The sequence below is a fragment of the Capsicum annuum genome, chromosome 8 (assembly GCF_002878395.1).
Source record: "Capsicum annuum cultivar UCD-10X-F1 chromosome 8, UCD10Xv1.1, whole genome shotgun sequence".
Taxonomy (NCBI): Eukaryota; Viridiplantae; Streptophyta; class Magnoliopsida; order Solanales; family Solanaceae; genus Capsicum; species Capsicum annuum.
In genome coordinates, this window is record NC_061118.1 from 155,890,982 (window position 1) to 155,913,379 (window position 22,398).

Here is a 22,398-nt window from a genome sequence, read left to right on the forward strand (position 1 = left end):
TTGACCACGCCTTCATTCTATGAGTTCTAAAACATTGAAACTACATTAATAAAGTTACGCACTCCTTCATACTGAACACATTTGTCAAAAATAAACTAATAAGGTGCAATTGAATATTTCCAATAATGAAATTTGTTTGCTTTACAAAACAGCATATTCAGGAGCAGAGCTAGGGCATTGAAAGGGGCTGATTATCGAAAAATTACATCATATATATATGATCAAAATTATGCCTTTTTCTTTCTTTGTAGCTTCCTCAGACAATTTACTTTTTATTGGTTGAATCTCCTTAATGAAAATCAGATTCCATAGATATAATCAAATTTTCTGCCATATGAAGTATGGTATTCAATTTGATGCAAGGTGTAAAACTAACTGAAAATTATAGCTCGAAATGTAAAAGATAACGAAAACCACAATTAATATACAAAAACATCTTAAATAATAAAGTGAGAGAAAAAAGGGACCTATAGTTCATCACTATCAGCTTCAGTACTAGCTTCACTAGGAAAAGTAAAAAAAGGAGAAGAAATGAAAAGAAAAAAAAGTTGACACCTAATTGGCAAAATTACCCTCAGCCATAGAGTTCACCAGTCAAATCATGGCTGGATTCACCGCTGCACGGCACCCTCCACGTACTGGATAACAGCGTCAACAAACTTGCCAGAATGTCAAATAGCCGGTCACCGGCCGACTTATCTTCCGGCTACACCATTCTATATAACTACATTAAGTTGTAATTTAGAAAGTACATCCACAGAAAAGGAAGAAGAAACAGAGCATGGAAACAAGAGCTACAGATTCAACGGCAGAGATAACAGACCAAACAATAGAATCAACGATGTTGATAGGCACGTCAAGGTCCGGCCATGACCACTGTCGAGGTGAGAAAGCATAGCTAATACTCTCCCATAGAAACGACGACGACGACGAAACGACGCCGTTGTCATCGCTTCTATGACTCCAATTCGGCGTGAAATACGAAGTGAACAGCCTTGGCCACCGCATAAACGACGTCGGAAGTGAGAAACTCACTCGGATCCACCTGAAAGCTGACGTGGATGAACGCTGCCACCCTGACTCCGCCATGTATCTGGTTAGATTTTTTCTAATTTGTGTTGGAGATATTTTTATTCGGCGGAAGGGAATAGATTATTTTTCGTATATATTCTTTGTCACAACTCACAAGAGGATTCTAGCAAGTGGTAAAGTTGGGAATCTATATTATATAGAGAGAAAAATTATGAAACTACGAGTAGTATTTACTGTGTTCGATAGAGAAATGAAATTTTGAATTAAGTTGATAAAGAATACTTCCAAATTATTTTTGGTCCAATGAGTTCTTATTTTTCCAAGGAATTGAAATTTGAAAATGAAATTAAAATTTCATGCAAATTTAATCAGCGCACGTTGATTCCAAATCAAACTTAAAATTTTATTTCAAATCGAGTGACAAAATGCCTACTAAATATTCACTAAATCTCTTTTCGTGATTGATATTTTTTCATTTCAGAAGTTATCTGGCATATAGAGTTATAGACTATGCTATTTAATAGTAGAAGTACTGTTTAATTATATTTATCATTGCATTTTATTGCAACCGTCTAAAATAAATGCTTGTTTTACTTATGATTGTCAATTATCGTCAAGTTAGAGCAAGTATTTTGAATTTCAATTATTAAGACTAGATTAATGGAGTATTATTTTAGTAAAATGACAGAAAAGACACTTCAAATTAAACCATTTCCATGAAAATGATCATAGAATTAAATTTAACTTTCTAGTCATTTCAATTTACTGGCTTATTTTATGCCGTTTCTACACACTTTCTATATAGTTTCTATACAAATCTTATACATATAAATATTCTATACGAAAATTATACAGTTTTGATATACAATTTATACAATAACTGTACATTTTTTTTACACGTTTTATAAAACAATTATATAGTTTTCATACACTTTCTATATATTTTTTTATATATATTTAATACATATACATATTTGATAGGATTATACAATTTCTATACATATATCTTATATAAATACATATTCTATTTAACAATTATATCGTTTTTACAAAAATTTAGTTATTATTTCTAAACAGTGGAAAAAAAACAGAATATTTGATCTGTTAAAAATTTATAGCAAAAAAAATTGAAATATTTTTAAAAGGACCGAATTGTCCAAGTTGAATACTGTATCAGTATTGTATATAGACTATATATGGACTGTATATGGATTACGTAGGCCAAAATGACCCAAATAGAAAATGACTCTAAAGCGGAAATAGTATATTCGACTAGACATTTTTGAAAAGTTTTCAAACTCGGGCTATTTATTTTAAAAAGTATTATAGAGTGTCTTTTTTCCTATTATTTTCTATGATAATTAATAATTCTGGTTGTGAATTGTGATGTTGAAATTTAGAGAATACAATTTTGAACTCTATCCACAAAATTCATTTGAGTTGGATAATAATGAAGGGGACAACTCGAGACGATGTCTCCTTTAATAAAGTTAAGCAGAATTACTATGCATAATTAGACCCTAAAATACATGAAACACGGGTCATTAATTTTATTGGATTAAAATACTATCAGCATAATATCTTTATTAATGCTATAAAATTAAATTAATTATAGTAAGAAGTATGTCGCATGTTGTTTAAGTTTACACCATAGAACAAACGTTTAAGAAGGGAGTAAAGGGTTGTGACTATGTATGTGAGGATACTCAATTATGTTACATAACTAATTCTAACATAAACTTTTGCATAAAATACTATTTGTAGTGTTTGATCAATCATATTAAATAATAATCGAATTAAGTTATGGGAGAATTATTTTATGCGAGATAAAATCTAAATCAAAATACATGTAAATAATAAGAGAATGATATTATTTAAAAACAAAATTATCTATAGTAGTAAGTAAAATGAAAGGGAGAAAATACTATACTATTCTTTATCGAAATGCCATATTAGTCCTGGGAGGTTGAAAATGAGTCTTACTTAGCTGTCCTACCACTCCAATCCCTTTTTTTTGTGAGTTGTGTCTTTTCAATTTCAGTAGTTATACTAACTTCCAAATTTATAAAGTCATTATTTCACATCCTTTTGAGATATTTTCCCTAAACATGTTCCATTTGGCAGCTCTTGTTTCCCTCCAAATCCCTTGTGATTCCCCCAATTTGCTCCAAAATTTCAAATTTTTCATTTAAACACAAATTTTAAAACATGATTCGATAATATTTATGTTCAAAACTACATCTCAATGTGATTGCGAGACATCAAAATCTTTGTTATCTTTCAATGTTTCCATGTTAGTTACTCCATTTGTAAATGCATTTTGTCTAGTAGGGAAAAAAAAAAAAGAAGAGATCTTTTTATATATATGCTTAATATTTGTAATTTGTCTTATATCTCAACGATTTATTTTTTATTCGTAGGAGTTCTTATCTTTATTTTGCATTTCAAATTGGCCCTCTAATTAATAGTTTTACAAAAAAAATTAGTCAAGCCACATTATTAATATATTCGTATCTTTTTTAATTGTTCATGTGATCATACTTACGTATACAAGTAAGTATTATCGACCTTAGAGAAATTGAATGAAAAAAAAAAATTTATTAGTCATCCGTTGAGCAAAAAAGAATGTCTCGAGGGATAAGTCTTTTTATAATTTTGATATTTTTAAAGAGTAAAAAGTTCCACATATTATCAACTACTAATATTTTTTTTATTAGTTTAAGAATTTAAATCAACTAAATTTGATTTTAAAAAGATTTAAAAAAATCTAAAAATAAATACAAAGCTGTTAAAATATGAAAAATTGAGAAAGTATCAAAATTTTAAAAGTTTTAAGTACGTAATAACAATATAATCAATGATTTTGTAAAAATTTAATTAACTTTAAAAGCAAGGAAAGATTTTAAATATAAAAAAAAAAAAAGAAAAATAATCGTGTCATAAATATGGTTCAAATTGATACGTCTATCTTAGCCTCTGACAACAAGGGAAAGAGGTACTACTGCATGACAAACGCAAAAGTGATGATTCATCAACCACGTGAAACTTCTGGTGGTAAAATAAATATGTGCTCTCATTAAAATATATATTTATGTTTACATTATTATATTAACACATGAAAAATCTTTGAAAATTAATTTAAACCTTTACACTTTGTTAAAAATTTCCGCAATAAATAAAATTATTTAATTTTAAAAATTATACGTGTGAGGCACGTGCAGTTAAACTAGTTATTAATATATTCGTGTCTTGTTTTTTTTTTTTTTTTTTGGCGATAAAGGAAGTTTCGTTCATTACTAGCTAAGGTTAAATGCTTCAGTACATTCCGAGGGCATAGTCCTAACTGGGGAAGGGTCCACCCTAACACTAAACTTACAAACTTGACCACTAAAAGTTGCAATTAACCTTCTGAAGACATAGATCTAGCTGGGGAGGGGTCGACCCTAACACTACACATAAACTTGTCTGCTAATATAATTACAACCATCTAGAGATAAGGGCATACAGCGCCCTACAGAAGAAGTTCCCGCCTTGTCTGCTTCCAACTGATTTCGAACAAACATGTCCTTAGAGAAATTGAATGAAAAAAAAAAAATTATTAGTCATCCGTTGAGCAAAGAAGAATGTCTTGACTCTTGAGGGATAATTTTTTTATACTTTTGATATTTTTACAGAAAAAAAAACGTTCCACATATTCTTTTTTCTTTTCCTTTATTTCCTTCTTTTTACTTTTAATTCCTCTCGTCGTTTTGAAAAAAACAAAAAAAAGAGAATTTCGTTAGCATGTTAGAGGCAAATTTAAGCAAATTCATCAACGATAAAAACATACTTAAAACCAACGGAGGATAAAATTATTTTATTTTCATAATGGAGTCAATTTCCGTTTAAGAAATATACATAATGAATTCACTATTGAGAAGCAAAAGATACAAGTACGTAATATGCAATAAAAGGACATGCATTATACAATTATATATTTATACGACTCAATTTGTTGGATGTATTAGCAGTATGGCAGCAGAGAATGGGTCATACTACTCTACTTCCTTCCCATATCAAGGGAGAAACCCAAATTCATACAACTCGGGACTTTACTTCCTTAGTTTGATACGAGAGACAAAAAATAATAATTTTAATATAAATACATGAATGATTATTAAATGTTGTATTTGGTTAGAGTACTAACAGTCTCAAATATATGATAAAATAATTAATCCTCCAAAATATGTTAATGCATGAGATAACTTTATCTATGTCGTCCCTACTAACGAGCAACACCCTCAACCAACCCTCAGTCCTCTACACCAATTAAAGACTCAGGTGATGATAATGACTTCCGCAATGCATGGACTGATGGACATAATGCCAATTTAATTCTGTCGGCAGCAAAAATAAATTCAATCAAATTTGAATTCTTAAAGTAATATTATTGTTAAAACTTAACACACTTGCTCGAACTCCAGTTTAAGTGAAGTACTATTATTCTCACTTTAATATATTTAATTTTTATTAAGTCTATTAAATTGTTTGATTTGATGTATACACTTAAAAATATTTACCTTTGTCGTTGAAGCAAAATTCGAGTTCCAAATGCTAAAATAAAAAGAATTATATTCAAAGCCTAGTACATGTGTTTACAAATGGAGCCTCAGTAATTTTGACACATGGGGAAGTCAGTATCACCATGTCCTATTTAATTTGTTTGAAAAATTGGTAATTTGTGTGTCCATACTGAACTACCAAAACCTATTCATTAAGAAAAAGACTTCAGATGTTATGAAATGTGAACTGTTACATTAAATGAATGATGCTCAGTTGATGTTACAGTTTAATTATATAATCTAAAATGATGTACTACTAATCTTTATTTGAATTTCATTAATATATGCGGACGTCAAGCATTGAAAAATATTCAAGACCTACGCAGATCCTTCCACCCAATCAGGAGTGGAAGGAACTTCAAGATATCGAGTTTATCTGAACTCAATATTTTCGACAACAACAATAACATATCCAATATATATTCCCACAAAGTGTCATCTAGAACGGATAGAATATAAGTAATTCATACCACTACCTCAAAAGGTGAGTATATTCCCACAACTCAATAATTTCGACGAGGAGTATAAATTAAATATAAAAATGAACTAAAATTGCTAAGTAGATATAAATTCATATCTTTAAAATATTTAATTATAAAAGCCTTAGATATTGAACTCAGAAAATTTAAATTTTGAAATCGCCTTTGCATGCAACTTCTAGTCTCTTCTCCTCAGTTTCGTTGTGACCATCTACATCAAAGATTTATTGAGATGGTTAATTCGATCGTTACTAATATCTTTAATGTAAGAGCGTCAGATCATGGCCTTTTAAGTCATGTCAAGATTGTGATAAATACTTACGAGTATATGATTTGTAGTAGAAATATACAACATAAAATCCTACAAAACTCACACTATATAAATGGTGAAAGATAATTTGACAAAAACTATCAATGACCAATTGAGTGCATGAAATTTTCTCCTAGTTGTTGGAGTCCATCGAACAGTAGTTTGTAAATGATGGAGCAAACAAAAATAAAAGAAGAAAATGATTTGTAAATAGATAAGGTGGCATCAAGATCAAAATCTTTCTCAATCAACCTGATCAAAACTTGTATGCAACACTTGTACCAAATGCACAAGGTTTTGCAAACTCTTTTCTCATCTAAGACCACAGCCAATATTCTACAACAATATATTCGGTGTAATCCCAAAAGTGGGATCTTAGGAGGATAGGCGTACACACAACTTAATCCTACCCTATTCCAATAGACCCTCCACTACGAGAGCCAATATTCTGAAATCAAGAAAAGAGGTTTTTGTTGAGTTCCAGAACCCATTAAGCTTTGAATTTGGTTTCAAAACCAGATACCAGTGTTGTCAGTTTGGTCTGAGGTACTAAATCAAATAGTCCTGGGATAAAATTTTTAGTACACCGTTTGATTGTCAAGGTCGGGATAACTTATTCCACCATTTACACCATAGTAATGAGATAAGTTATCCCCAATACATTGTGGGATAACTAATCCCGGGATAACCCTTTCCCAATCAAACGGCTAGTGCACTCATACCATCATAGTTTGGAAAGACCTTCACTCCACTAGAATACATCAGGAAACTGGAGAATTATCATGATAAAATTTCAATGTTTTCTATTCCATCACTCTCGGTATTGCAAAACATGTACATTGATCTGACATTACATATGTAGTTTACTTAATTTAATTACATAATCATGGTAAAGAACATTAGTTTGGTGTATACACCGGGTGCGTGTAAATTTTTACCTTAGATTACTTGGTTGTGAACAGCTATTCTTGAGCAACATTTAAACCACATATTCAGAATTCAAACCATAAAATATATCATGTACCTCACACAAAAGGCCAGCCAAAAGAGCAATTTCGAGTTCAATTAAACTAAAATGGGAGAACTATTTACCAAAATTACCTCATAAACGTAGTTGAGTCACAATAATCAGGCATGTTTCTAACCAGTGACTAGATAACAAGACAGCTCTAGTAGAGTCCCTGCCACAAATGTTGTTGTCTAAACTACCCAAAAGTTTTTGGAACAAACCAAGCCAACTCTTTGTGTTATACAATGTAATTATAACTGTTATATAATGTGTTTGTGTGCTTTGATCAACTTAGAAGTCATGCTCCGAATGATTTTGTTTTAGTTGTGCTGCTAGATTTTGATCTGTGGGACACTGCATTTTTCTGCTGATATGTCCTTGTTATGAAACAAGTGTTTACTCTGCTGATTTCTTCATCAACACAGTTTAGTTATTATCATGATCACTGAATGTCTATTATGTATATGCAAGACATTTGTATTGCATTCACTGATTTGGCACAAACACTTGTTGCAGACCTTCAGGTAAGATTATTCCTCGATGTAGCCTAAAGATCGTGCTCAGATAATCCGGCCTTCAATCTTTGTGTTGAAACCATATGATACCATCTTCTATCCTATATAGTAGCGTATTATTGTTTTCACCACTGTTCTCTATATGTCCTTGTGTACTATTATATAGTCAGAACTGGAAGGACATGATCATTACACGTTTCTTACACTAGTTGCTTTACTGAATGGCCTTTGTATGAATACATTTCATTATGTCATGTTTCTAACAAACTCTAACAATTAAGAACTCGATGCAGCAATGGCTTGAAGAATGGTTTTGTGCCATGGATTGGAGAGATGCTCGATCAGATTGTCAATAGGACCAACATGAGTAACAGAAGCCTGGACGAAGATACCAAGCATAGCCACCATAGCTAGCCGGCCTACAAAACAGAGGGAAGTATAAATATTGGACAAAAATTGAAAGAACTAAGAGAATGATGCATATTAACAAACCGTTTTTAATCTCTTTCTGTTTCCAGTCTTTAGCATTCTTGATATCTTTCGCAATTCCAAGAGGATTCAATAAAGGACCACCGGGGTACCTACCAAATGTCAAAGATAATCGGCACTGACAAGGGTAAGCCTTTCAAGTATAAGGATACCATCTTTTGTCAAACAAAAATATGTAATTTACCCTGGTTCAAGGCCTTCCAGTGCGGCTTCTAGTCCAAAAAAGGATCCAGGTTTTGCTTGAGAGCCAGGATTAAGAAAATCCATAAATCTTTTTGTCTCAACAAACCTGTCACAAATAAGAAATCAGATTGAATAATGAGCAGTATATAGATTGTCCAGAATCAACATTCTGTTAGCAGGTCAAACATTTTACCCCATCAATAATAGTTGAATAATGAGCAGTGTTGTTGTGCTGGCAAAATTAAATTTTGTAGCTCCTGCTTCATACCACACTGGCAAGTCCCTTATTCCAGTCACACGAAGCAACTAAAAAGAAAATCCCGAGAATCACCAGAAATGTTTAGCTACACTGTGAAGCCGTGAGAAAAAATGTTGCAGAAGTATTTAATAACTTACATCTGTTAAAAGAATTCCAGCAACCCCAGCCATGGCAAAGCGGGCATGAACAAGTTCTGCTTGGACATACCATCTCAAACTTTCGGGATCCTCTCCAAGTCCTAGTGGATCAAAACCAAAATCTCCAGCAAGACTATAAGAGAATTAAAAAGTATGATCAGCCGTTAAGTAGGAAGTTTCATATCTAATAGCATATTGAATAATATGAATTGATGATTTCCTCGGGGTTCAAGGCTAAGAATGAAGAAGCTCCCGATGGGGAGGTAGAATCAGAATTAGTGGGGCCAGTACGCAATGAATACTAGACGGAGCTTACGTTCCATCAAGATGAGGTGGAGGGTCAAGCCCAGGAAGCCATGTTGGCCTTTGTTGAGCTTGAACCACAGTTGTGCATGGCCTTGGAGAATGTCCCGTTCTAGCAGTCCAATTAATGCCGCTCACAGCTGCAGAAGCTTTACGTATACTCTTTCCATGGAAAGATGAACCTGAGAATGCCACAACTTGGAAACCTCTTCCAACTGCAACGTCCATAGCTTATTTTATTAACTTCCCACAACAGTCAGCTCAATTGGTCATGGGGAGAAAGTAAACGTCCATACTACAAATGATATCCAAAAGTTGGCTTTGCAGCCCTACAATAAAGATAGCATAGGGCCCCAGTTATCTCTTTCTCTCTCCACCACAAGTTTGATGAAATAAAAATAAGAAAATCTGCTCAAAGTGTTTGAATTGTCAAGTCAGCTTCTGCCAAGTAAAATAAGATGGAAGGAGTAATATATGCTCGTCAGTTATACCCTATCAATTTCAGTAATTACTTGGTTGTGAACAGGCATTCTGAAGCAACATTTAAACTACATATTAAGAATTCAAACCATAAAATATATCATGTACCTCACACAAAAAGCCAGCCAAAGGAACACTCTTGTAATGTGACGTTGAAAGTTCAATGAAAATTTAGAAACACAAACTAAACCATTACATTTTCAGACAATTCAAAAGGCCTTTGTGCCAGACCAAAAACCCTGACCCTTGGCGACAACAAGATCCAATTACATAGTCTAAAATTGTGATCCACAAGAGAAGAGAGACCTATAAAGCAAAATAGACTCACTATAACCTTCTAGCCAAACTTGAATCCACCTGCAGGAACATTAGGCTGGTTGTTTCCGAATTGGAAACCTTGCTGATTTCCATCAACACCATCAGGAAGATTTTGCTCTTCATCTTCTTCAGCCCAGTATTTCTCCAAGATCTTTACAGTCTTCTCATATATCTCGTTGTTGTCGTGAGTCTGGAGATTCTCAATCTTGTCCAATCCCTCACATTCGTCGATCATTTGTGCATACAAATTGATTCCACCATTCGCACCAGTTTCTTTGTCCATCTCGCCCACCTTCAGTATATTCTCGAGCCCTTCCAAGCATACCGTAACGATTCTGGGATCTGGACAAATTAGGAGATCACATAGTGGCTTAATGCAACCTTGACTTGCCAAGAACCTGCAACAGGATAAACAACAGACCCCATTAATAGAAACTGATGCACCATTAGCATGAAAGACAGGGACCTTACTTCTCTTATCCCCAATAGGAACGGAAGTCTTTCAACTCATGACCGAAATCTTCGTCTTTCCACGGTTGCACGGTAATTCACAATTTGTTCATTCACAAACCTACGAGCTGTTCCCTTAGAAGGTTTCGAAAGTCTTTCCAGAAGTGTTGGAAATCCTCTAGCATTTCAAGATGATAAGGTAGACCAGCACTCATTAACTATTAGTTCGTGTTTCAAAGGCAGGAGCTATACCTATTTTATTATACACAAGATAACACTCTAGGGTCCCCCCTCCGGACCAACACCATACTAATAAGGAAAACGAGGTTCTAGTTCATAATTTGCTTTTGAAATTATACTACCCTTCAAGTTATTTGGCATAATTTGCTTTTTATGTAACCAGTTTCAAAGAAAAAAAAAAACAAAAAAATAACATACCAATAGACATTAGAATGTCTATAAGAGTGCCTGATCATTATTTATCGAATAAGAAGAAAATCTGCTGTTAGTTTTGCTCAAGCTTAAAGAATAGTTATTTACTTACAACCTCATTAAAACTCATATTGGCTTGGGTTACAAGAAGAGTATTGACCCAATCATAAGTCACAGCAGATAAACACCACAATTAAAGAACTCACAGAGTGTATACAGACAAAGAACAAACCGTATCTGTTCATTAGATCCTCCAGAGGTAGCATTTGAGATGGCCCATGCTGCCTCCTTCTTAATGTCAAATTCTGCATTTTGCAATAGGTGTACCAGTGGAAGAATAATATTTGCCTCAATGACAGCCTGTTTAGAAGAAAATAAACAAGTGCATTATAGCAAGTCATTTAAAGGAAAAAAATATTTGAAATTCCTGAATCAATTTATTTCATCCTGGAAAGTGGAAAAAATGAAGGCAAAAAACTTGACCAAAAGGAAGCAAGCTTCTCAGTGAAATAACTTCTTAGCAGATATCTTCCCATTGGGTCACACTCCAATAGCACTTCTTCATTTCAACAATCATACTCTAATCATGTGCTACATCTTCATTTATTATATCATTTTCTGGAAACTCGAGCCCAAGTATCTAATTATACATATTTAGGTAGCACACGCCCGTCTAATCTCACCAATTTCTACTTGTGCAAAAACCTTACTGTCTAAATTGCTTCTTTGTAGTTAAGCTTTTGGTTGATACCCTCTCTAGTTTAATCAATTAACACAATATCATCCCCAAAGAGCATATAGCAAGGGACCTCATCTTGTGTACGGTTAGTTAGCTCATTCATATTTGGGATAAACAAAGACAGGTCCGCTGCAGATCCTTGGTGTAAGACCATTATTATGGAAATTTTTGTTATATGACCTACAATTGTTCAGACACTTGTTAAGAGTTCCATTGCACATATCCTTTTTTTCTTCACGAGGAAAAATTAGTTCCTATGCGCATATCCTTAAATAAAAATAATTGTTTGTGCTTATATTTACTTTTTTCTGTACTTCTTTAGTTTTTCTTCCTTCCCACGAAATCGTATTTTTCAAATACATTTTGCCCTCAAAATTCCAGAGACCGTAGCCCTTTCTACGCATTTTACCTTTAACAACACAGACTATACCCCAAAAGGAACTTCTCTTAACACCAACAATAAAGATATTAATCAACCACACTCAATCCCAAAATAGTTGAGGTTGACTTATGAATCCTCTTTATCCATTCCGCTTTTCCTTTTACTCTTTACACCAAAAATGAAGATATTAATCAACCACACTCAATCCCAAATTAGTCGAGGTTGGCTTATGAATCCTCTTTATCCATTCAGCCTTTTTCCTTTTAAACTATGTTACGTCACTTTCACTCTTCTGGAATATTTTCTGATTTCTTTCATTCCAAATTAGCCAAAAAAACGAAAGATGAAATTTGTTCTCCACACTGCCTACATTTCCTTACCAATTTCAAATTTCAATAACCTTCAATCAAGTGAGCCTCTTTCATTGTCTTGGGCAACACCTAAGCAAGGTTAAATAACAAGAACACAAGTTTTTCTAATCCTCATAATTTTTTCATGGCATCCTTCATCTCTATCGGCCTAATTTTATGTGTAGCTAAAGTTTTCCTCTTCTACTATACACTATAATTTTAAGTTAAGCGTAAAAATTGTTCATACCAACTACTCAATCCAATTAAAAGTAATTACCAATTCACAAAAAATGCTTAAGAACCCAAAGATACCTCTCAATGAGGAAATGTTTCAAAAGAAGAAACCAGTAGTTTGGGGATTTACTGAGGAAAAAGCTGCCAACTACTCCATGTAGATTTGATGTAGAATTGCTATGTATAAATCTCATATCCACTTTAAAGAAGAAACCAGTAGTTTGGGGGATTTACTGAGGCAAAAAAACTGCCACTTACTCCATGTAGATATGATATGATGTGGAATTGCTGCGTATAAACCTTATATCCACTTTAGAGAAGAAACCAGTAGTTTGGTTAGTTACCGGGACAACAAAATGCCAACTACTCCATGTAGATATGACCTGGCAGCAGACTAATAAAATCAGAAGCACTTAAGTGGAATGATATACCTGTATTTGGGCTCTGTTTCCAGCAGTGATATTAGATATTGTCCAGCATGCTTCTTTCTTGATGCTTTTCTTGTGATTTTGAGTTAACAATTGATATAGACATGGCAAGACTCGGTTGTCAATCACATACTGAAATATAAATACCAGTAAGTCATGTGAACACCTTCTGAAACACTTAAATCCATATCCAAGTAGCAGCAGAGGTAATATTAGCAGAACTTTCTGATTTTTCTGATTGTAAGGAATACATACAGAATATCGTCCTGAAAGACTAAGTGCCATAATAGATTTCTGGCAATATATTACTCAACTTTTGTTTTGCTTAATAAACAGATTCACATGATGCTAAGCATGGATAACATAATCAACTGTATAACAGTTTTCATATCATTTTGATTTTTGATGTGAAGATAGCATGACCTGAAGACGATGCACAAAGATAATTTGGACGCGATAAAGTAATATTACACTAAGTAATAGATGTTACTTATGTGAAGAAGAGGTGGAGACTGTGAATCACCTTCTTAGAATAGCTAGACGGTGTTGGGAATTTGTTTTCATATTTGTGGGATTTCTTGGATCATACCTATGAGTGTGAAGGAATTATTGGAGAGTTGGCAGCACCACAGAATGCACAAAGCCTTGAAGCAAATATGGAGAACTAAGCCTTTGTGCATATTCTGGACTATTTGGTTAGAAAGAAACAACGCTTGTTTTGATGGGCAAAAGTTACATATTTCTAGAGTTAAAAACAAGTGTTTACATAATTTGTTTTATTGGTGTAAAAGTAGTTTCATTGATAGTATAGATCAATATATGGACTTTTTGGAGTTGCTAGGGAGACGTTGTAGTTGACTGTATGGATATACCCAGCAGTCTTTTGTAACCTTTGATTTTGGTACCTTCTTGGTACTTGGTCAATAAACCTTTACCTTATCAAAAAAAAAAAAAGAGAAGCAATATCACAGCATTGATTCGGACAGAGGATGACGTTACATTACCTGTGTCTGAGCATCATCACCAGTAACAATATTTCCCGCGGTCCGGAGAGCTGGTATGAGAACAGTAGGTGATGGATGACTTCATAGGGCACGGAAAGGAAAAGGCAAGGTTAGCATCAAATCAGCTGAAATTTTATGAAAATGCAAGTATATAAAGTTGGACGTCAAAGAGCAATTTCCAACTATATAAACGCATGAATGCAGACTAATTTTAAAGCAAAACAATGACAGTAGAGATAGTTGGAACTTACAGAAGAAGCTCCACTAGTCGTGGACAGACACCTGCATCAATTACAGCCTGAATCTTATCATTTGGGCCATCAGATAAATAAGAAAGAGCCCAGCAAGCATCTGTCAAGACTTCTTCATCGCTCATGTGGATAAGTTGTTGAAGAACGGGTAATGCAGGTTTGACCTATAAAATACTCTCTCAGCCAATTGTTTTGAAACAAATCTTTACCCCTATCTAGATAGATCCGGAAACAACATAATAATATTAGATACAAAATGCTATGAAGGAAGCATATTTAAGTCCACTTACTGCCTCAAATGGTGTTGGTGGTTTGCCTCGACAAAAGTTAGAGAGAGTCCATGTTGCATTTCTTAGCATTGAAAGCTTTGAGTGTTCATTCAACTGAGACAGCAATGGCATCAGCGCACCCTGACTTAGAACAAGATCTCTACAACTAGGGGAATCACCAGCAACATTGCCCAAAGCCCAGACTGCCTGTTTAGTATATTGACGTCAATATCAAATTGTTGTCAGAATTTTTAGAAAGGGCCAACAATTAAAAACTAATGTTTACTTTGTCACGGGACTTGCACTTTATTTAGAAGTTCGGACACATAATTCTTAGAAGACAACACAGCATCACAAACACAAACTGTAGAAGCAAACTGGAAAACTTTCAGACCTCCTATATTCATAAAACAATTAAAACCACCAGTGTTAGCATCCATGGTAGCATACTTCCAATAAACTCAAATGAAGCTTTGGAAGTTGCAAATATGCAAGACAAGGTTGATGAGCTTCAACGAGAAATCAAGAAGACGATGCTTATCATGGAAAAAGAGCCCAAGAATTATGGCAAGGAGTGGGTAAGTGGTATACGTATTTCATGGTCCAAGTCCAAGAGAAGGAAGATTAGGGCCACATGGAGCCCAATCGAAGGGGCCCAAGAAAGGATCTGAAATTCCTGCCGCATGAGGGGCTGCACAACATGTCCATATAGATCCCTATAGGATCTGAAGCAGTGCAAATATGGGCATGACACTTAATTCCTTATTTTTGTTAGGTAGCTTTGGAATGTAGTGTGACATTAATTTTACATGTTTTTTTAATTTAAAGTTTCCTAGTTAGGTTTTACTACCTACTTCCCCATAGAATTTGAATCCTATGATGCCTAGGAGTAGTGCACGATTTGTCCCTATATACAGGGGAGTGCTTTTTGATTTTTTGGACAACAACATTATTATCAATATTATTGAGAGTTCTTTCTTTACCACCTTTGTATATTAGCTACTTGGGATTTATCTAAAAACTAATACAAGAACAATTCTTTTTTTTTTTTTTGATGAAGCAAGTGTTTTATAAATCACAGAGGCATCAAGGAGATGCATAGTTACAAAAGAAGAGATATCAGCTCATTATAAAGATAACAAAAACCTATCATAAGTCTAAAAGGGCTGATAAATCCAAGGTCCATCAAAGGACTAGAGAGCTAGTAAAATCTAAAAAAGAATCTGTGTTGTAAGCAGGGGTAAGATTAACCCAGCTAAAAAGAGTAGTCAGGCATTTGGCCTTGAGGTCGGAGCTGGCAGTTGCAATACCATCAATACAAGAACAATTCTTTTAAAAGGTAACATTAATTTTGTACCTGATGTCTATGGATCTTACTTGATCAACTGAAGGTAAATAGTCTTACAATAATTATTGTTTTTAATTATTCAATTAGGGACTTAGATCACTTCATCTAAGTTCTTGAATTGGATCTGCTAGTTATCATGAGTAGCCTTAATCCGCTAATTAGTTTTACTACCATTAATTAGGATTCTCAGTCATCACTTTTGAGATTTGGGAATTTATTTCTCGAATTTCGCCCGTCTTCTTTTTCCTAGTCTTTAATCTTCGTAGTTTTTTTATTATTTTTTTTGTTTTTTCTTTCAAGTAACCTGATACTTATCAAGTGGTATTAGAGCGCTAACCTTTGTGTTATGAGCTAGCTTTCACTTAATATTGAACTCCTTGACAATGGAAATATACAACACAGTAATCCCTTAGCAAAGTGCAATGTGCATCCCGCAGTTGCAACACACTGCCCTAGCAACTTGGAAATTTAAACTTAGTAATCCAAATTATTATCTTTTGTTTCACAAAGTCATTGCTTCTTTGTCTCTACGTCCAACTGTACATCAAGCAAACGTTAGCCGTTTAATTGTCTCTTTGTTATTCTACTATTTACGCAAAATCAAATCTAACTTACGGAGTAATTGTTTTCCTTATCGAGATCTTTTGAAGTATGTTGACTTTAATTTAAAGAAGTTCATCAGAACTGAATAATGTTTTAGGTTATATAGCAAATTGCTATGTCATTCCTGTTCCGCAAACCGAAGGTATCTGTGCAACAGGTTACCTAGTCTAAACTCTTAACACTCAGCAGGAGGATATTGAAATTCACGTCCAACAAATCGGGTGCATAAAAAAAAGGATAAGGGTCACATATACTCCTAAAGTCACCAAACTCATCAAAAATACCCGTAGTTTAACGGATTCCACAAAATTGACCCTGTTTACCCAATTTCACTTAAAATTACTTCGTTCCCTATTTAAACCCGACCCTGATCCACTAAATTTATTTAACTTATCCCAATTAAACCCCAAAACAGATTTTCCCATTTCACGAGTTGAAAGAGGAGCGATTTTCCCATCTTTTCCTTCCGACAAAACAATTGCTGCTGAAACCACTTTCTCTAAGCAGCCTTAACGCAAGCTTCGTCTTGGATCTGCCCACCCAAAATTGCATTTCTATTCCTGACGAATTCGAACTTATAGTTCGCCCCAATTTGGGAAAAGTTCTTTGATGGTACTAACCTTGTAGATCCACCATTTCTACACACGCTGATCCATCTATCAAAATCACACCATTAATGAGTGCTTATAATGACGGTGTATTCCGACGAAAAGAACTCAATGTAAGTCGCCGACACCCACCTCCACTGCCCGCCGACTTCTTGCTCATGCCTTAATTGATGACTCATGTCTTATTGTATCCCTCTACGCTCTTTAAATTATTTCTACAATATTTATTTGATATCCAGAAATTGTCACTGAAAATGAGTTCCCAAGTTATTTTGAGATTCTTGATAAATCTGATTCGTTAATGGATAGGTATAATGCCAGAGGGGAAAATTTGATGGAACATGAGGTGAGATTTGAGGAATTAAAAGTCAGATCACAATTTTTTCTACTAACAAGGAAACATTCTTTATGGTGATTAAGGATAGAAAGTTATGGCGAAAATTCAAAAACTTGTATGAATGTTAAGATGATGGTCATCCACATACTTATTCTTACATGTTCCCAAGGAATATTCGTCTGATTGCTTGAACCCTTTAAGGGATATGGCAGATTCAGTCATTTTCAAGGGAAATGAAATGAGAAAATGGGTTTTGGGGGTTTAAGTGGTATGGGTCAAACTAATTTAGCCGGTCAAGGTCGGGTTAAAAGAAGGAACCGAGTAGTTTTAAGTGAAATTGGGGAAATACGTTAAACTACGGGTATTTTTGTGAGGTTTGGCAACGGTAGGGGTATATTTAGCCCTATAGTATAACTAAGGACAAAGTTAACCAATAAATTAAAGTAGAGGGGTCTATTTGATCCTTTTCCACTAAATAAAAATAAGATGAAAAAATGAAACAAGATTACCTGTTCACGGACATCATCACTGGCTGAGCTAAGAAGTTGCACAAACATAGGAACAGCTCCATGGTCAATCACAACATGAGTATGTTCTGATGTTCCAGATGCAACATTTGTCAACGCCCAAGCAGCTTCAAACTTCAGACATAGGAAACACACCTAAGTTGATTGCTGCATCTCGGGTAAAGGCAACATAACAGAAAAAGAAGGAAGAGTAGGTAACACTTACTTGAAGCTGAGGTAGGTCATGCCGCCCAAGGAATTCTACAAAACGAGGGATAACTCCAGCTTTAATTACCTCATCAATTGGAGGGCTGCGTTCTACATTTAGCAAAAATATTGTCAACAGCAAAATAAATTAAGAAAACTAAAACCAAAAACAACGGAACAAAGAAATACCAATCGATAAGAGCTTCCTGAAATGTGTAGTTGCTTCGATTTGCGCCGCAGGATCTTCTGACCATACTCCTTGGACCATAACAGGAATACTTTCCAGCTGTTAGAAAACGCAAAAAAAGATATTAGCAGGGGAACTATATTATACTAAATAAGTTTTGGGAAGGAAAGTATGAGACTGTCATCTTTACTCTAGAGTATACTCCACTTGTTATTCAAATCATGAAATGATGTTTTCTTATAAAACTAATGCTACCTTTAACAGAGGAACTTACTAATTTCCATTCTTAAACAATAGTACGTAAGCCAGAGGAACTTACTAATTTCCATTCTTCTTCATTTCAAGAAGAAAACTCACTCAATTTCACTTTTATGTTTGTTCTTATGCTAGTATCAGTCATCTTCTGTCTCATCTTTTTTTTTCTACAATTCCTTGGTTCTGTTTCCTCATTATGCAGTGGTACAATTACTGAAATTTGAAGAGTTTTCTATTGAAATTCATGTCTGTACTGATATATTATGTGACTAAGATTGTGATTCTATTAATAATATGCTAAAATAAAGGATCATATTTAGTGAGTTCAAGTTTTAAGTCCTTGACCTTCCTTAAGTTAAAACGTGTTTTAAAGTGAAAAGCACAAAAAAAAATTAAAATCATGGTTCACGAGGCTTAAAGTAAAAAAGCAAAACGTATAGTGCACTCTTCTTTGAAGTGAAGTGTACAGTTTACAAGAAGTTAAAAAAGATCAAACTAGAAACTTCATACCATAACAATTAAATTTCAAATAAAATAACTAATTTAAGCATCCGTTATACAATAATACTGATACTAGTTCAGCTCCTCAAAGTTGAGACTCAAAGAACGAACTGCTTATCTTTTAGAACTCTTTGCTCGTCATTGTTTGAAAGGTACACTTCTCTGAAGCACACATAACCTCTTTCTTTGCATCACTTAAGCAGTGAAGCGACAACTTCTAGCAAAAATGTAATCACTTGGTCGTTTTAATGAATATGTCGGGAAAACTTTCACATTTTCTAACCCAGCTGACATTTATTTTGATGAAGCACACACCTTGTTTGAAGTGTTTGCTTGATTTCTCACCAAAGACAATAATATTATCAAACTGAGTCTTGCTTCTTAGTTTTCATTACACGGTCACAATTATAAAATCATTTCATGCCACAAAAAGAATAAGTTAGTGATGATATGTTACAAAACGGACACTCTCATCACATGGGCCTCAGAAAATAAGAGTTCCTTTTGGTCTCGACAGAAGTCCAACTAATTATTTCCCCAGATCAATTATGAACATGTTATTCATTAAATAAAAACAGATATATTAGCCTGATAAAAAATAATTACAGAATCAACCCAAGATACCAACTTATCTTTTCACACTTACCAAAAATACCCTAGACACAAAAAGATGTGAAAGAAAAGGTGGAAACAAGAGCTCAATTAGATAAAAAGAAGTTAGCTCTAATTATGATTATCTGAGATTACAAGGGACTTACGAAGAAGTAATTTGTTGATTTGCCTAAAATTGTGGTGGCACACTATTCGTAAAGTATGGATTTCCTTTTTAGCTCTTTCTAACTCTTGCTAGTGCTACATTCCAACATCACTGCTACTTATTAACCTACTCGGTGTCTTGGTCTACCACTCCGTCAATTTGATCAGCATATTGAAATTTGAACTAGTATAACATTTTAATAAATCAATAGATGATTTCATCAATTTCATACCAGATGGTGCAACCTGTCCTAATATCCTATACATACTAGCATTCTCATCTTACACCGAAAAGAACCAAGCTGTTTAATTACATTAATTAGCCAAATTTGTAACTATCACGTATAAAATTATAAGGTGTTTGTCTGTTGATCCCATTTGTAATCAAGAGCTGCACAGCCCTTACAAAAACATCTTTATACATAATTACCTGCAGTACCAAAATAAATATTATCAATGTCGAAATATCGGTTGTTTCTAGCTTATTGCTAAAATATATCCAAGAAATTAATCACAACAACGACAACATAACAGTGAAGTCACACAAAGTAGTCTGGAGTATGAGCTAGAGAGGTGATTTCCAAGCAATTAATCACGATCTCATTAATTAACAAATAAAAAGTGGACTATAAGTGGAGTCAAACTTCAGCAACAACAATTTTTTCTTTTAAAATAAATAAATAAATCAGAATTCCATCAATTCACTGCAATCAATAAAACTCAAAAAGCCTAACAATTAGTAGGCTTCACTTCGACCAATCAAATCAATTATCACTCCATCGGTACCAAAGATCAAAACTTTCACCCACTCCTTAAGCATCTCGATAACAAGATCAGTACAAAACCAAAAAAAAAAAAATTAAAAAGAAAAATCTGTATATATATACCCTTTTCTCAATAGCATCAGGAGTTTGAGCAGCATCGGGTAATTGCTGCTGCGAGTGAAAGAGAAGGCCTTCTCGACGCTTCTTAAGGAGATTATCCTCACGCTTATTCTTCCTGATCTCAACCAAATTATCCTCTCTTCTTCTACGTGCTTCATCTGCATCAACCCCAATTTTGTACGCTTTCTTACGGACTTCAGTACGAGTGCTAGGTCGAAGAGACATTTTTTGATTTTGGGGAAAATTGAGAGGGCTTTTCGGGGGACAATGCCGCTCCGTTTTCCCTCAGAATAGAATAGAGAGAAAGACTGGAAAAGTGTGAAGAGAAAAATCGGTGAGATTTTGTTTGAAGAATATATATAAAGGGGAAGAAAATAAAAAGAGTGACATTTTTACTTTTGTGTGTATTCTTGGTTTTGCTTTGAAGACACGTTAAAATGGAAAATATAGAGTGAGTTTTGGTGTTTTGTTAGACTTGGGAGTCACTCACTAAGTCCTATTGTAAAAAATAATCACACCAATGAAATAAAACGGAAAATGGTCATATTTAATATTTATCTTTTTACTTTAAAAAGATTTATATTTATCTTCTGTGGTAGATATTACTCTAACTATTATGTTTTGAATTTTTGAATTGTATTTATTTTTATAATTATATTTTTATCAGATATTTCCTTTTAATCTATTAATATTGTTTACCAAACACATAAACTGTTTATTAATATTTTGAATATTTATATTCAATCATGTAATTACTTATAAATAAAATCAATTTTAATGTTTTAAACTTATCAATTATTCACAATCAATACATTCAAACGTATTTTAAGTCCTTATTTTTTTAATAAAAAAATGTTAATTATTATATAAAATAAATCCTTTGGCATTTAATTACTTGAGGCTATTTTATATTATTAGTTTGTAGTCATTATGTTAAAAAATAAAAATTAAATCAACCATTATATGAAATACTCAATGTGAAAGGGAAAAATGTTAAGTAGGCGTTTGGCATAAAAATTTAAAAAATTTAAAGTTAGAATTAGAGTTGTGTTTGGTCATTTTTTTTTTTTTTAAAAAAAAAATTTAGACTTTTGAAAAAAATACATATATAATTTTATACCCACAACTTTAAAAACTATCAAAATCGCCCAATTAACTAATTTATCTGCTAACATAAATCAAATGTGATTCTTTAAAAGCTAGTTGACGCCTTCAAAGCCCCAAAAGATGGAATAAATGTGACCAGCACGTGAGTGCTATTTAGAAAAATAAGATCTCACGTGTGAAACCAACCATATAATCTAATAAATTCCAGTCATTTGTATAACTCAAGAAGTAATTTTGTGCATGACTCGAAGATAGAATATACTTGAGATGGAAAGATCAACACCAACAAATATTGATGAAAATTTGAGTTGTAGGAGTTGACTGGGAAGCGATATACTGCAATCTATTAAAAAAACTCGCCTATACATAATTAGCAGAGTTCTGCAGTATAGAAAGGTATTTCCAACTTTCATCCTCAAACTCCAACAAATTACGATCAATCTCA

The 22,398-nt window shown here is 33.6% G+C and overlaps 3 protein-coding genes across 3 annotated transcripts; all 3 read right to left on the reverse strand.

The window, feature by feature from the left end:
• Positions 1 to 366: 366 nt before the first annotated feature.
• On the reverse strand, positions 367 to 1,307 carry LOC107879831. The gene has a single exon (XM_016726772.2). The coding sequence runs from the start codon at positions 1,087 to 1,089 to the stop codon at positions 742 to 744; it is 348 nt and encodes a 115-aa protein (XP_016582258.1). The 5' UTR covers positions 1,090 to 1,307; the 3' UTR covers positions 367 to 741.
• Positions 1,308 to 8,080: 6,773 nt separating this feature from the next.
• LOC107839723 (photosystem I chlorophyll a/b-binding protein 5, chloroplastic) lies at positions 8,081 to 9,633 on the reverse strand. The gene is made up of 6 exons (XM_016683339.2): positions 9,331 to 9,633; positions 9,015 to 9,147; positions 8,812 to 8,924; positions 8,620 to 8,724; positions 8,439 to 8,527; positions 8,081 to 8,365 (listed from the first exon to the last, which is right to left on the reverse strand). The coding sequence occupies exons 1-6, from the start codon at positions 9,543 to 9,545 to the stop codon at positions 8,223 to 8,225; spliced, it is 798 nt and encodes a 265-aa protein (XP_016538825.1). The 5' UTR covers positions 9,546 to 9,633; the 3' UTR covers positions 8,081 to 8,222.
• Positions 9,634 to 9,944: 311 nt separating this feature from the next.
• On the reverse strand, positions 9,945 to 21,117 carry LOC107839722 (importin subunit alpha-4). The gene is given in 10 exon segments (NM_001324573.1): positions 9,945 to 10,513; positions 11,230 to 11,357; positions 13,134 to 13,262; positions 14,135 to 14,213; positions 14,386 to 14,549; positions 14,676 to 14,861; positions 18,060 to 18,191; positions 18,283 to 18,374; positions 18,453 to 18,549; positions 20,850 to 21,117. Coding segments are annotated over 10 exon segments (1,608 nt in total). The 5' UTR covers positions 21,072 to 21,117; the 3' UTR covers positions 9,945 to 10,134.
• Between the last annotated feature and the right edge of the window lie 1,281 nt (positions 21,118 to 22,398).

Excerpts from the sequence above, each read along its gene's own strand:
- LOC107879831 (XM_016726772.2), bottom strand. The coding sequence starts at position 1,089 with ATGGCGGAGTCAGGGTGGCAGCGTTCATCCACGTCAGCTTTCAGGTGG.
- LOC107839723 (XM_016683339.2), bottom strand. The coding sequence starts at position 9,545 with ATGGACGTTGCAGTTGGAAGAGGTTTCCAAGTTGTGGCATTCTCAGGT. Across the intron at positions 9,148-9,330 it reads CCACCTCATCTTGATGGAAC|TCTTGCTGGAGATTTTGGTT; the intron begins GTAAGCTCCGTC and ends ATTCTCTTATAG. Across the intron at positions 8,528-8,619 it reads CTGGAAGGCCTTGAACCAGG|GTACCCCGGTGGTCCTTTAT; the intron begins GTAAATTACATA and ends GACATTTGGTAG.